The 15559-nt window shown below is 39.0% G+C and overlaps 2 protein-coding genes across 3 annotated transcripts in view; one reads left to right on the forward strand and one right to left on the reverse strand.

Moving 5' to 3' along the window:
* The window catches only part of LOC144026791 (amyloid-beta A4 precursor protein-binding family A member 3), a 36385-nt gene that overhangs the window by 17185 nt on the left and 3641 nt on the right, over positions 1–15559 (forward strand). Inside the window, exons 1-7 of one of the 2 annotated variants that reach the window (XM_077533793.1) lie at positions 10075–10330; positions 10835–11747; positions 12128–12158; positions 12478–12623; positions 12715–12801; positions 13898–14074; positions 14797–14976. In XM_077533793.1, the coding sequence (XP_077389919.1) occupies positions 10848–11747; positions 12128–12158; positions 12478–12623; positions 12715–12801; positions 13898–14074; positions 14797–14976 (1521 nt within the window). In that variant the 5' untranslated portion in view covers positions 10075–10330; positions 10835–10847. Of the gene's footprint in view, positions 1–10074; positions 10331–10834; positions 11748–12127; positions 12159–12477; positions 12624–12714; positions 12802–13897; positions 14075–14796; positions 14977–15559 lie in introns of those variants that run through there. The other variant, XM_077533794.1, reaches the window with a different exon arrangement.
* On the reverse strand, positions 1346–8819 carry LOC144027628 (uncharacterized). Its single transcript, XM_077535314.1, has 3 exons — positions 8040–8819; positions 6179–6378; positions 1346–2486 (listed from the first exon to the last, which is right to left on the reverse strand). Exons 2-3 carry the CDS (start codon positions 6246–6248, stop codon positions 1375–1377), a joined length of 1182 nt encoding a protein of 393 aa, XP_077391440.1. The 5' UTR covers positions 6249–6378; positions 8040–8819; the 3' UTR covers positions 1346–1374.

Here is a 15559-nt window from a genome sequence, read left to right on the forward strand (position 1 = left end):
TGAATGAAAAACATTTGAGGAACTGTTGATGATTAGGGAGTTGTCGTCACATTGCAATTTTCTTCTCCACTAGAGGGCGCAACGAAATGGTGGAATACTAGTTTTCTTCCTATGGTCAGGAGTCGTGTACTGACTGAGAAGAGAATAGCACATTGTGAGCTGAGATGAGTGCCAGATATCCGTTTTGCACAGCCCAAAGTAAAAAAAAAATCACCTTCGTGATGTTTTGAAATAGGCGTCGTACATAGACAAATTCTAGCAGAAAATCATGTGGAATCATTAGAGGAAAGCTTCAGGCATCTGTTGTAAGCTAACTTTGAACTTCAGAGTCTGAAGAGTGGGGAATTTCGTTTGCTAGGTTTTGTTTCATTAATAAAAAATGATTTTCCAGTTGTTGGAACTACAGAATCCCCACGTCAGGACTGGTTTAAGTTTCATAATGAACCATCCATCCATTAACTCATTCACTTCCAGGCATTTTAGAAAATTTTAAAATTTTCCATCCAACCCTTAACTGTAATGCTTTAATTTTTAAATTAAATTTAATCTAAAATTTCCAGTTTAAGGGAAGCAAAACAGACATTTGAGGCTGAAAGCTATGACCTACATGCCAGCAGTTCCTACAAAAAAACAAACAAAAAAGAAAAAACAGGAGAACAAGTATATTTTTTAAAAAAATTTCCATAATAAAACACGTTTTATTATTTGCAAAATCCAACGTGACATTTTACCCCACATAGTGTGACAATTTACCCATTGGTGGGGCAACATGTCACTTCACCTCTATTTGATGGCTTATAACTCTGCACTGACACAAAGTACGAAAACAACATGAATCCGAAAAATATACGCAAAATTTTGGTCTTTCATCTGGTATACATTGTGTTTATATATGATATATTGACTCCAAGAAAGACATAAAAGTATAAAAAGTGATACAAGCCCCGGTCTCCCTGCATGCAACGTCCTTACTCTGTAAAAACAGGCTACGTCATGATTACAAAACATTTCAACAAAATGGTACACAACTGTGTATCAATATTAGCGAAATGATCACCTCAATATTTTGGAGCTTATGCACATATGCGTTTTCCTTATTAAGCACCATTAAGCTGTAGTGAGCACCTATGGAGGATGGCACCATTCTTTCATTGGTATGATCATTTTTGTATTTTTAGATATTGATGCGGGCATACGCAGAAAAAATGGAATGTGACAATTTTCTGACATTACATTCCTAACCAGGAACTGAATCATAATTGTTTGTTGCAAAACCTGAGCGCTGTCAATTTGACTTTAATGTCCTCTTTTTCAATAAAAGGATGGAAATTAAAACATGTTAATCAACAGTGAGTTGCAGCTCCAGCTAAAGCTTTATTTACTGCCGCTGTGCTCGCTAGTACATTTGTGTTTGCTAGCTTGTTGCTTGTGAGAGAATCTTTCGTTACACAAGCCACAGCTTAATCTCGCATCAGTGTGTTTTCTCATATGTGCCACCAAATAAGATTTTTGAGCACATTTTAAACCACAAACTGAGCAGCCGTAGGGTGTTTCTCCAGTGTGTGTTCTCATGTGTGTCTCTAAATAAGCCTTTTGAGCAAATCGCTCAGAACAAACTGAGCACAAAAAGGGTTTTTCTCCAGTGTGTCTTAGCATGTGTGCATTCAACCTAGTCTTAGTAGAAAATCTACGAGTACAAACAGAACATGAAAATGGCTTTTCTCCAGTGTGTGTCATCATGTGTTTTGAAAGGTTGCCCTTGCATGAAAATGTTTTGCCACAAACTGAGCAGGGAAAAGGTTTTTCTCCAGTGTGCACTTTCATGTGATTGATCAAATAGTGATTACGAGTGAAACGTTTACCACACTCTGAACAGGAAAATTGTTTTACTGCGGCGTGCATTCTCACATGCATGTTGACCCCATTCCTTTTTGAGTAGATTTTACCACAATATGAGCAGGAAAATGTTTTTTCCCCTGTTGGTGCTATTTGTGTTGTCACATGTGTTTTCATGTGTGCTCTCAAATGTGACCAAAGTTGGAATCTTTGAGAGCAAACACGACAGAAAACTCCGGGCTTTGTGCTCCATTTGGAACCTTGAAGTTTGTTGCTCTTCAAAGGTTGTTGGGCTTCATCGCTGTCAGAAGAGTCTGACTTCACGTCATGTTTAACATGTGGAACTGGACCCCAGTGACTATCTAACTTGAATCCATATCTTTGGTTTACATCAGCTTTTGTTGTTGAGTTGCTGCTTACAGGCTCCGCCTTTATTTTTATTTCTCCTTCTCTGTGGTAAAGCTGTGATTGTTTAGGTCCACATTCACGCATCACACGAGTTGAACAGTCCTGTGTGACACCAGCCTGATCCAGTCCTTGAAACCAAACTTCCTCTTCTTTAATGTGGGGGGGCTCTGGCACTTCCTGCTTTACACTGAAGGTCAACTGTTGCACAAAAGGAAGCTCTATTTTCATCAGCTGATGGGCGTCTGTATGACCAAAGAACAAACACAAATCAGATCATTTGCATATTATTACAGAGGTTAAAATGAATCTAATCAACTACTAAACATTTACAGCCATTGTTTAAGTTAAAATTGACCAAATTCTGATTTCAGCATTTCAACAAGCTCTGATTTCTCTAGTCCTACATGAAAGGAGACTGATTATCTTTTGTGTTTAATCAAAACAAGACATTTGAAAACATCTGCCAAACTTGTAATTGAATAAATTAAAAACATGGTGAGTAAAATGTCAACTCTTCTCATGTGTTATTGCTTATTTGTTTAAACAGCAGCATAATGCGCTATATTCATCAAAAATGATTGTGTATCATGTCCCGCCCCTAGACCAATAGACAGTAGACAGTAGACATTCAAAATGTAATTTTTAGTGTTCACCAGCTTTAAATACACGTTATCCAGAATTATCTATGCAGGGAAAAATTATTCATTTTTCTGTTTTGTTACTGCTATTGCCTTGCTTCTGATTTACACCTTGTTACTTGTTGATAGAATTCCCCCATTTCCACAAGATGTAACTTCTGTTATTTTCTTTAGGACTTTTAAAACAAACGCTAGCTGTGCTGTGATACACATGACGACTTTTACTATATTTGTACCCTAAAACTTAAACAGGTAAGTACTTACACTAACCTACTTTAATTGTACGTCTTTTACATTTAACTCCCCGCCCTTTTTAATATTAATGCTAACTGGTCATAATTTTTCACTAAGGTGAAAATTAATACATTAATCATTGTGATAATTATGCTGTATTATTCCTTTATTGTACATACATTGTGTTTAGGCTCCTAGTTGTCCAAGATGTAACACATTTAACACCTCAAACAGTGTCATACATTTTTTTTAATGTATTTAATAACTGTGACCAAAATAAACAAGCAAACAAAGTGTTTGCGAACTATTCTTTTTTTTTTTTTTTAACTCTACGTCATGAAAGAATGACGTGCTTGTGGTTAAAAACAAAAGATTTCTCTTCCTGTTCACAAATCTTTTTATCACCTTATCTATAGTAGAGATAGACCGATATGCTTTTTTCAGGGCCGATACCGATACCGATTATCGGTAGTCAAGGAGGCAGATAACCGATATTTGAAGCCGATATTCATTTGCAGTAAAAGTTAAAATGTTGGCACCAAATTTTTGAATAATGCAAACCCTAACCGTTCTGTACAATGGATTCTCACACTACACTTTTCATTTTACATCCTTCTATCTGCAATAAGACGTTGGTGGCGGGGGGAGTTAAATGTGGGGGCCAATGTGACATTACCTTTTATAGCATTTGGGATACTTGTAGTTTTATTCTATAAATGTTATATTTTTATATTTTGAAGTAATAGGAGGAACCCTGTCATTCAAAATGTGCATCAGCTGTGGCATTACTTATTACTACAGCAAAAAAAAATAAAAAAATTCCATGAGAAAAACTATTCATCCCTGAACACCATACAGTTCTTGTAGACCTTATTATGATTATTGTTATTGTTACCATATAGACAGTAATGATAAGCTTAGGATCTTAAATCGAGAACAGCAATATCATGCTACTCCTCTCTACAAGAGAACTGTCAAAAGACACTTCATCATGTAGTTTACTGCCACTTAGGATGCCCCAATCAACGCAGAAAAAGGTAGAGTAAAATAACGTGGTTATAATAATAGTAAGAATAACTTGGTTAAACAGACATTGTTGCGGTGGACCGCTGCCACTTTCTGCTGTTTAATGTGTTTTACACTTATAGACACGTGTGTGTATATGGGCACACTATTCTCTCACTACTGTACTGTACTGTATCACTTAATGGCACAGATGTACTTGTCTAAATAATAACTAGGCTGCAACATTGCTAATTCACATTAACAAGCACTATCTTAGCTGTCCACATGAATAGTTACTAACACACGAGAAAGTTATACAACACACCAAACATGAGCTCATTATTCAAAGTATGATGCACGTAACGAAATTACATCACTGAACATTAATTGCAGCCGTGTACGGCCGTAGATGTTACATATTAGTGGCATCCATTGAGAGGATAATGTCCCAACTGACGGCAGACATGACGTGAAAAGAGAGACAAAACGAGCAAATAAGCACACTATACTTTAGTGCACTTCTCTACTAATGCCTAACATACGGAAGAGAACACGTTCGTGTAGTTAAATGGTGTTTGAGACACTTAATTTGTTACGGAGCGGACTTTAACGAGGTGCACAACGAGCTGTCAATCAAATCGACGTCGAAGCTTAAGGCACACAATGGCAAACCAGTGCGACAAATAAACACAATATAAAGTAACTAAACGCTATTTAGTGTCACTGTGGCATCTCACTGCATAATAACCGCTATGCAACAAGTAGTGGACGTGACCCAGAATGCAATGTGTGCGTCACGAGAGGTAAATATAATGACATTACTCTACTCTTAACATGGAACTAGACAATATAATAATGACAACTGTTAATATTTGGAACCTTTCCAACAAACATTATTTACTTAATTAAGTGAAAATGTGTGTGATTCCCTCCCCGAGTAGTTAAAGTAGCGAATTAGCTACTGGGTGTTAGCCTACATGCTAAGCTGAACACACCACTGTTAGCTAGCGGGGATTCAATGCAAGGCAATGCAGCTCCATTCATATAGTGCATTTAATACACAACATAATTCAATGTGTTTAGCTTATCATGGTGAAACGATCGGCGGAGTCTCTTCTCTTTTAACTTACCTTCGAAGCATGTGTCTCTCGCATTGTGTCCGTGGGCGCGTGTGTGACCGGCTACTGTGATACACGGCATACACTACTGATTGGTTCTGGCTTTTCCACGGCTAACCAATCAAATGCTGCTATGGGCGTTACATTGCTGGAGTTGGACTCCATAACAGACAGAGACGCTCTGGGCTGCATTCGAAGCGAAAAGACGGAGTTTTAAATGGATCGCTCATATCGGCCGTCAGATTAATAAAACAGACAGATACCGATATGTACCAATATGTCAAATATCGGCCCATCTCTAATCTATAGCGCACATGCGGAAGACTTCACTCTAATGCTGCTCCAGCCTTCTAGACCCAACCACAACGCTTTTGGAAAAGACCTTTAACCCCCAGGCTTGTCACATAATAACAGGAAACGCATATTTATCACCTTATCTATTGCGCACAGGCGGAAGAACGTTAGCCCTAACTTCCTCCTTTTTTGAAACACCCGCCAATCTCTTCCTGTTCACAAACCTCTTTGTCACCTTTTCTATAGCCCGTTAACAAACCTGTCATTATGTCGTAAGGGGTGCAGGACCTGTCATTCATAAATCATAAGTGAAGCGGGACCTGTCATTCATCCATTTTTTGAAAACGAACAGCTCATTTTAATTGCTTTAATTGTCTGGATTTTTTTCCCACTGAACAATACGAAATAAACAGTAATTGGTTAGTAAACACTAAAAGTAATCTGCAAAAAATGGTTCTGTAATACACTTTAATGGAAAATAAATGTATATACAATTAGACAATTAATAGAAAATCTAATCTAAAAAATGTTCAATATTGACAGCCCAAATGTCATAGGCAACATTCACATCAATGTTACAATATGTTGTCTGTCAGTGGGAAATCCATCAGCTTCTGATGGTAAGCTGCTGGTCAAAGGACTTACCTCCGTTCTCACTTTGTTTGTTATGGCGGTGTGAAGACTGAGCTTCAATGTAGCACTTTGTGTCCTCCATTCTGTCCTCTGGCCTTTGACGCTAGATCTCCTTCTGATTGCACCAGGGTTCTTCCTCTTTAGTGTCTGTGTCTGGATCCAAGTGCTCGACGGTGGAGGTTAGCGCCTAATTGCAGGCAGCTACTGGACATCTGTAGGAAACAAAAAACACAAAACAGATCATAGTTCAAGTAATACATATCTTATTTACTGTATGTGTGTGTATGGTTGACCACAAAGTCATATCAAACCATATGTGGTTACCGGAGATGGGAAAAATCAGGTCAAGAAAGTAAAAACCCTGCCAGAGGTAAAGCCTAATTTATGCCTCCACGTTTGCTCTCGCGTTGATGATCGCCGTAGGTCACGTGATCGACGCGAGCCGTGAATTTTAAGTGCCGCGTCGCTCGTGGCCGGCTGACGTGCACACGTCGCCAATCCTTGGACGCCGTAGATGGCGGGGCGTAGCTCGCTTCTGATTGGTCCGTTCGATGGCGTTTTTTTTTTCTCTCTCTCTCTCTCCCCGCCCCCCGCCCAGATAGTTTCCATGAAGGCAACTGGCGGCGCAAATCGACTTCCCTGCTCGGAGACCACGGCTGTGCATGTGGATTTGTGCCTGGGACGAGAGGCGGAAAACAACAATAAAAAAAAAAAAAAAAAACTGTGTTCGCTAGGCGCACGGCTGTTGTGTTTTGGCGAGTTTACGGCCGACACCGGTGCAAATTGGCAATAATTAATTGCCACGGTGATGAACTTACTCTCCCCCCGGCTTTGTTTCGTGTTTCTGAATTAAATTGAACTTCCTGAATCCGTTATAAAATGCAGAGGAATCGCCACTCTGTGGCGGCCCAGCCATAGCGACAGCGGGACTTTGTGTGAAACTTCAGCAGACACCGATGTGTATTGCGCACAAGTCGGAAGGCAAACGCACGAGCGGAGCAACGCCGTAACCCCCCCGTGCGAGCCCGTCGCAGAAGCATACTGAGGCCTGTAGATGGCGGGGCGTAGCTCGCTTCTGATTGGTCCGTTCGATGGCGTTTTTTCTTTTTTCTTTTTCCTCTCTCTCTCTCCCCGCCCCCCGCCCAGATAGTTTCCGTGAAGGCAACTGGCGGCGCAAATCGACTTCCTGCTCGGAGACCACGGCTGTGCATGTGGATATGTGCCTGGGACGAGAGGCGGAAAACAATATTAAAAAAAAAAAAAAAAAAAAAAAAAAGTGTTCGCTAAGCGCATGGCTGTTGTGTTTTGGCGAGTTTACGGCCGACACCGGTGCAAATTGGCAATAATTAATTGCCACGGTGATGAACTTACTCTCCTCCCGGCTTTGTTTCGTGTTTCTGAATTAAATTGAACTTCCTGAATCCGTCATAAAATGCAGAGGAATCGCCACTCTGTGGCGGCCCAGCCATAGCAACAGCGGGACTTGGTGTGAAACTCCAGCAGACACCGATGTGTATTGCGCACAAGTCGGAAGGCAAACGCACGAGCGGAGCTCCAACGTGACGCCTCCACGCGAGCCTCTCGCAGAAGCCTACTGAGGCCTTTATTAGGCTTTAATCACAGGTGCTTCTCATAAAAGCACCTGTAGCTAAAGCCAAACTGTAACAGAGTTTTTACTTTCTGGAGCTGGATCTCTGATGGTTACAAAAACGTGCCAGGAAGCTTTGAATAGTTTTTTTTTCTTAATAACTAAAAACATAGTTCAAACACTGCATTTTATGTTTAGCCCCACAGTACGTTGTCATAGCACATTGGCATCTACAGTCAGAACAAAAAAACATTGTGAACTTTACATCATAGAAACTTCGCTTACCGCGTGCAGATATCAAACAGAACGCTTCCGAATGCTGCGTCCTCCCCTCTAGCTGGAAATGACCCAAATGAATGTTGCACGTGGTCGCAACAAGTCTCAGAGCGCAGTTCGAGGCGTGCATGGCGTGGGGGACCTAAACTATGGAATCACAGGAGTGCCAAAATTAATAGGAAATACAAACGCAATCCATAAAAGAAACATCATCAATAAAAAGAGACATTTACGAAAGCAGTTATATAAAGACATTCAATAAAGGGAATATTTACTAATGCAGACATACAGCGGCATTCAATAAAAGAACATTTACAAATACAGACATACAAAGGCATTCAATAAACCCGAACAGTCATTTTATTTAATTTTTGCACTCCTGTGACTCTATATGGTCATAGGAGTGCCAAAATTAATAGGAAATACAAACACAATCCTTAAAAGAGAACTTTTACAAAAGCAGACATACAAAGGCATTCGATAAAACCGAACATTTAATTTCATTAATTTTGGCACCCCTGTGACTCTATAGAGTCATAGGAGTGCCAAAATTAATAGGAAATACACAGTCCTTAAAAAGGAACATTTACAAAAGCAGACATACGAAGGCATTTGATAAAAGAGAACATTTACAAAAGCAGTCATATAAAGACAATCCCTAAAAGAGAACATTAACAAAAGCTCCCCATTTGGCTTTTGCTTATTTGAATGCGTGCATGTCAATGGCTGTCTGAAGTGGTTTTTGGAAAATAAGTCCCGCCCCTAATCTGAGCGGATCATTTGTTTCTACGAATGCGTGCTTGTCAGTGCTGTCTGAAGTGGGTTTTGTAAAATAAGTCCCACCCCTAATCTGTCCAGCCTGACTAGTTGATACCCGATCATACGATTCCCCATGGTTGCTCAGCGCGCGACCGGAAGGAGCGTCACAGTTTGTGCTTTAGCAACATATCCCACAATCCCACGCGGCTGGCCATATTTTTATTGATGATGTTTCTTTTATGGATTGTGTTTGTATTTCCTATTAATTTTGGCACTCCTGTGATTCCATACTAAACGCCGCCCACGCAGAAAAACAAACAACAACAACAACAACAGCTACTTTTTTTTTTTTTAAACAAAATTCGCTGTTTTTAGTTACATCATGCCCTGCGATTGGCTGGCAACTAGTCCAGGGTGTACTCCGCCTACTGCCCAAAGTTAACTGAGATATGTCCCCCCCGCGACCCTTGTAAGGAATAAGTGGTCAAGAAAATGGATGGATGGATAGTTATATCACCGTATTATGACGTCACGTTTATTTATTTATTTACACTTTATGGACCATCGAAAATTAAAAACCCTTAAAATCTCAATCAGTTGGGGCGGAGCTAACTAAACTATGACGCAATTTTGACCTACATATTTCGAAATGGTTAATTTGAACAAATTATCCATAAATTTGAATAATTAATCAGAACTGTCTTAAAATTCTTTATTATAGTATAATGTATCCCTATCCATATAAGACACATAGTACATATCCTTCTCACTTTCAAAAACTTTCTCCTACAAAATGATTCTGCACATCGCTACCAGTTTTGGCTACCGTATGTAGGAATGGTTATTATGATTGCATTATTGTTATTGTTTTATGTCATGTGTTTCTGTAAAGCACTTTGTTCCACTTTCAGCAGTTGTGAAAGCACAAAATACACCCATGAGCATTTTAGATCGATACAGTATGTTTTTTTTGTTTTGTTTTGTTTTATCGATTGAGCAGGTCTGTGCCACGCTGGTGACGTCAAGTTATTGCGCTCATGATGCATTCAAGTAATACCGTAATTTTTATATTCAATACTACCCCGTTTTGGATACAACACAAAACGTTCATGTTACTACTGATAGTGTGACGTGATTTACATTGATATTAATTAATATATCCTGCTTAATTAAATTCAATGCATATACGTAAAAATAAAATACATAAAAAACACTCATTTAGGTTGCGAAGGTTCCTGGTGTGGTTGACTGGGTTCTTGGAACAATGATAAAACTTGAACGCACCCTAATTACGAGAAAACAGCGTCAGCGAGTAAATAATAAAGTGTATCTTCAGAAGAACATGAAGAAGAGAAAACGTTTGAGTTTATAGCATAACCGCATTCATCGATTTTTGAGAAAATACATTTAATCGTTTCGTTGTTGTTAGTATGACGAATACAATCCCCTTCTGGGTAGGACCCCTACAAATGTATATGTCGTCGCACCAAAATATATCTTCGTCTGAACACAAAGAAAGTCAGAGAGGCTCAAAATATCAGGTCAGAGGTCGTTTCTTTACTCCACGAGTACATTCTGCTCAAATATTTGTTTAGTTTAGTTCATTTCGTGGCCCCACTTTTGTAAAGTTGCCCGCTAGCTCTAGGCTTCATTCATGCTCAAGTTAGTTAGCTGAGCTCACGGTTCAGTTCAACTTCTGGTCGTTTTTATTTAATTCCCCGCTAATTTTAGTCATCACTTTATTCAGTGTGACAGCTAAGAATGGCATTTATATTAAGTAAAGACACGTGACAAACTAGGGTTGTGGTTTTGTAGTTTAATTTATAGACGCAAATTCTGTAGATTATCATCCGAGTCCTTCTCATACTTGTCATTGCACTTTGTGCTGCTTATCTCAGTGGCCAAGGGCCATGTGTTTCTCAGAGTCTGCTGAATTAGCAATAAAAGCATCATATGTATTGCTGATCTGTATTCCAGTGTAATTAGACACTCATCTAATATCCAAGTTTATAAATAACAGTTTGGCACATTTTGACTTCCAACAGGTTCAGTTTAAAAATGGACGCAGATGCATCATCTCCTGCACTCCCAGACAGTCATACCTTGACCTCGATTGATAGAGGACCTGGTTTTGTTGAACTTGATTCACGGGTGGGGATGTTGGACTCATACAACATGATCGAGCCTCCTCCTTTAGACTGGAAATCCGACTCATCCACTGAAGCTGGCTCAATTGAAGAACTGGACGACACCAGCTTCCTTTCTCCTTCTGGTGATCTGGAAAAAGCTAGCTCAGATGACCTCCATGCCAACTGCACCGTGGCGTCACCTGATGTGAACCAGCAGGAGCTTGTGGCGAACAACACAGAGTCAAAAAGGAACAATGAAGCGGAAGTGGAAGAAGACGTAGATAACCTTGAGCAGACAACAGATGACGATTCACATGTGTTGGATGAGAAAGCTAACAGAACACAAGGTGATGAAGACCACACCCACATCCAAACATTACTCAGCCAACTTCAGATGATGGGGGAAGATGCTCATACTCTCCACAGAACATCACCTTACTTTACTGACTATCCACACTCCGAGTCCTGTGAACCTGAGGCATCGCCTTCATTATCAACATTACCAGAGGACAGCACTGAAACCACCGGTTTGTTATTTTCTGAAAGCCACCAGAGTGATGTGTTGGGACTGCTGCAGTGCACAGACATTGGCACTATGCCCCATCCCAGCTGCCTCCCCCTCACAGGTGAAATGGATGCTGTTGTGTCCGTTTCCTACAACCAGGAAGACTCCCAGAGTTACTGGGGGCTGTATGGGGATAGTCAACAGCAGCCATACAGGGAAGATGACGCTGTCAACTTGCCGTCTGATAGTGACTGTCCTGAGCCGGTATGGATGAAATTGAGGGAAGAGGCTAGAGGGGAGGAAGTTTCTGCAGAGAGTGAGCAGGTTGGTTAAATTCCAACTTTCATTTTCACGTTTAAATAATAACAGAAAACCTTATGATGTGTTTGTTAGCTTTTTTTAAAATGTGAAAACTACATTCTTCATCCAGTGTTACTGTAGTTTTAATTAAAAATGTGGTGTACTTGACAATGATGTAATGTGTTGTCCATCTGGGGTTGTATAGATAAGTGTTTTAATGAAATATACTATAATCATAGAGTCATTTTGTTGATAGGTATAGCCTCCGAATTGTAACATAATAATCGAACATAATTATCAGAATTGGCTTTGACCAGGCCAAAATGCAAATGACCTCATTCGAATTCTGTTCCAAATTATGAGCAAGCTTATGTATTGATTACAATTTGATTCTGTTATTTCAGAATGCTGATGACCACCCTTCATACAAAGACGGTAAGTCGTTCTTTCTGATTTTGAAAATGGAGCGGCTGTACGATGCAAATTTTGAGCCTTTCCTTGAAGTGCAAAATTAGGGAACAGGGCATTCTGAAAGGTTGTATCTTGGGTGCTTGGAGGCTCTTACTAAATGTACATTTACATTGGTCTTGTTTTATATAAAGCAAATAGTGGGATTTTTTTTTTTTTGACAGGTCATGTCACAACAAGTAACTGAAGCGATGAACCATGGACTATTTTATCAGTTGAATCAAAAATAGGTTAGTCCAAAGTTTAGTTTCATGAAATCAATCCAATCCAATGTCTTACCTTCCAGTGCCTGGGCCATGCGACCCCGAAGACCTCTTAGATGGAGTCATATTTGGTGCCAAGTACTTGGGCTCTACACAGCTCAAGTCTGAGAAGAACCCATCTACTAATGCCCGTATGGCACAAGCTCAGGAGGCGGTGGACCGTATTAAGGTAAAATCCACTGTGTGCTCATGCTGTACTTTTCAATATGGTATGAGCTTTTTCATTACGGGTCTTATTCATTCTTTCTCATTTATTTCAGGCTCCAGAAGGGGAAACACAACCAATGACCGAGGTGGATCTGTTCATCTCCACTCAGAGGATCAAAGTTCTATCTGCTGATACACAGGTGGGATTTATTTTTATTTTTATTATTATTATTTTTTTCTGCAAACGTCAACAAAATGGATGTGACTTGCCGATATTTTAATGTTTTCGAGCTTATTAACAGATTGATTGACTCTGTTACCATTCATATTGTCACTGGGGTGAATTGTCACATCTCCAAAACTGCTACTTTTCAGACTTAATAAACAGCATATTTCTTCAGTTATCGCATTATTAAATTTGGTTTTTACACCTTATATTGCTATCCTATCATATACTGCTTCACATCAGCGCGTCTCTCCAAAATCACATTTGATTGCTATCTGGGGGGGGGGGGGGGAAAAACCCACTCAGGGCTCCATACTAACTTTTTTAAAAATACATTCTCTATGCTGATTGGCTGATACAACAGCGCCAAAACTTAATTTCATCAGACCCCCACGAAATGAGTGTAGGAGCAAAAATTTCACTTCAAATGCAGCAAACGCACCACCTGGCATGCAACCGCGCCTGACTGCGTGAACTTCAATGACTACATGTGGAAACGCGCTGCCCAGGATGCACGAAATGCGTTTGGTCTGCACGTAGCTTAAGAGTCTTGAGAGATACAATACAAGAAAAACAATTAAGTGAATAGGTTGTCTAATCGGAAATTAATCGGCATGCACACTTAAAGTTAATGTTGAAGAAAACACACCTACTCCAATGTATCTAACCTGTTTTCACTCATTATTGTATATATATATATATATATATATATATATATATATATATATATATATTATATATATATATATATATATATATATATTTAAAAAAAAAAGTCAGTTTCCCACTTGTTGTCTTTCTGTTTTGAGCAGACACAGTAATGCTGCATGACTCCTGCATAATTAGGTAGTGTTCAAGTGTCCAGTATAGTGAATAGATTTGTAAAAATGACTGACCAATAGTATTGTTTGTTTTTTGTAAACAAACAAACAAACAAAAAAACATGAAATGGGTCCAATTTGGATGTAGGAGAAATCAATTATAGATTTTCAACCAGTTTCAAGCGAAACCAGACTTTTCTGTCTGATTTTCAACAAAACGTACCTTTCATGTGTCTTGTGTCCACCCAGGAGGCCATGATGGATCACTCCTTGCAGATGATTTCTTACATCGCAGATATTGGCGAGATCGTGGTGCTGATGGCACGCAGGAAGCGTAAAGGGCAGGAAATGGCCTCACCTTCGTCCTCCTCTTCCTCCAAAACTCAGAAGTGCTTAATGATCTGCCACGTATTCTCCTCTGGGGATGTGAGTTTGTTCTTTACTTGAAAATATTTAAATCTTGTGCTGTATACACGTTTTTTAAATTTTATTTATTACATCTAACACATGCAAAGATGCTTTGAAAACTCTTTGTTTGTTACGTTACTTGTTACACGCTAAAGTTACGCTGTTGACACAAAAATTACACAGCCTTCAGGCCGATTAACTTTTTTTTTTCTTTTCAGTTTTTATTTTCCAGTTGTAAAGATAGTTTGGGGAAATGTATCCGTTTGTATTTGGGGAATGTAGTGCAGTAAAAGTTTATAGAAATATGAATACTAAGTTAAATACAAATATGTGAGAACTATGAATAATTAAGTAAAGAACACATATGTGAAAATTCAACTTGAATACTCTAGTACTGAATTGCCAAATTGAATTATTGGCTGTTGTGAGGTTGGCTGTTAACTCGTATGTTGTGGCATTTTTAAGTCAAGTTGCAGCTATAGCAACAATTAGAGGTAAGATTGGTAGTGTTTTGTTTTGTTAAATGTCAATGTTGTTTATGTCTTGATCTGTACCTGATTTCAAACCACCTTGTGGCTTGTGATCTGTCTTGATCAAATTGGAGTTCATGTGATTTTTACTGTTTAGACTTCATTAGGTAAAACACAGTACCAGATACTATATATATATCGAATATACTGTATATACTAAAAATTGGATTTGGGAATGACAGTGTGAACAAAGTCTGCGTCTCTATCCAGGCGCAGATCATTGCTCAGGCTATTGGCCAGGCATTTGGAGTGGCCTACCAGCAGTTCCTTCAAGCCAGCGGCATCAAGGCCAGCGATCTGCAGCCTGGCGAGTATAGTGACTACTTGGAAAGTCAGGAGCTCTACAATGGAGACCTGGCCCACTTCTCTGACTCCCAGAACATCCGAGAGGTATGTACAGCAGCCAGTATTTGTGTCAACTAGGCCGATCCAAAGTGGGTTGCGTTTGTTCAAACACTAAAGCAATTGATCCATAGGGATCAATTATGCAGTATTTGAAATGATAATTTCCTGAGTTACACCATTGCCAACATAATAGTTTAAGTATCCAAGCAATTTTTAAATGGCAAATAATTTTAGTATTATAAATGTTAACACATTCATTGCCAGACCAGAAAAAAAATGCATCATTTGATGTCTTTTTCCGTCAATGGCAGTGAATGAGTTAAACATGGTAAAAATCAATGAAGCAATTATAAATTGTTGATATAATGTACAGCAGGGGTGTCCAAACTTTTTCCTCTGATGGCCACATACAGAAAAATAGAAAGCTGCAAGGGCCACTTTGATTTTTTTTTTTTTAGTTATTTATTAACACATTCATTGCCAGACCAGAAAAAAAAGCATCATTTGACGTCTTTTTCCGTCAATGGCAGTGAATGAGTTAGGCGTAAAATAATAATAATAATAATAATAATAATAATAATAATAATAATAATAATAATAATAATAATAATAAGCCTTGGTTTGAATG

This window comes from Festucalex cinctus, chromosome 10, assembly GCF_051991245.1.
Source record: "Festucalex cinctus isolate MCC-2025b chromosome 10, RoL_Fcin_1.0, whole genome shotgun sequence".
NCBI classification, from domain to species: Eukaryota; Metazoa; Chordata; class Actinopteri; order Syngnathiformes; family Syngnathidae; genus Festucalex; species Festucalex cinctus.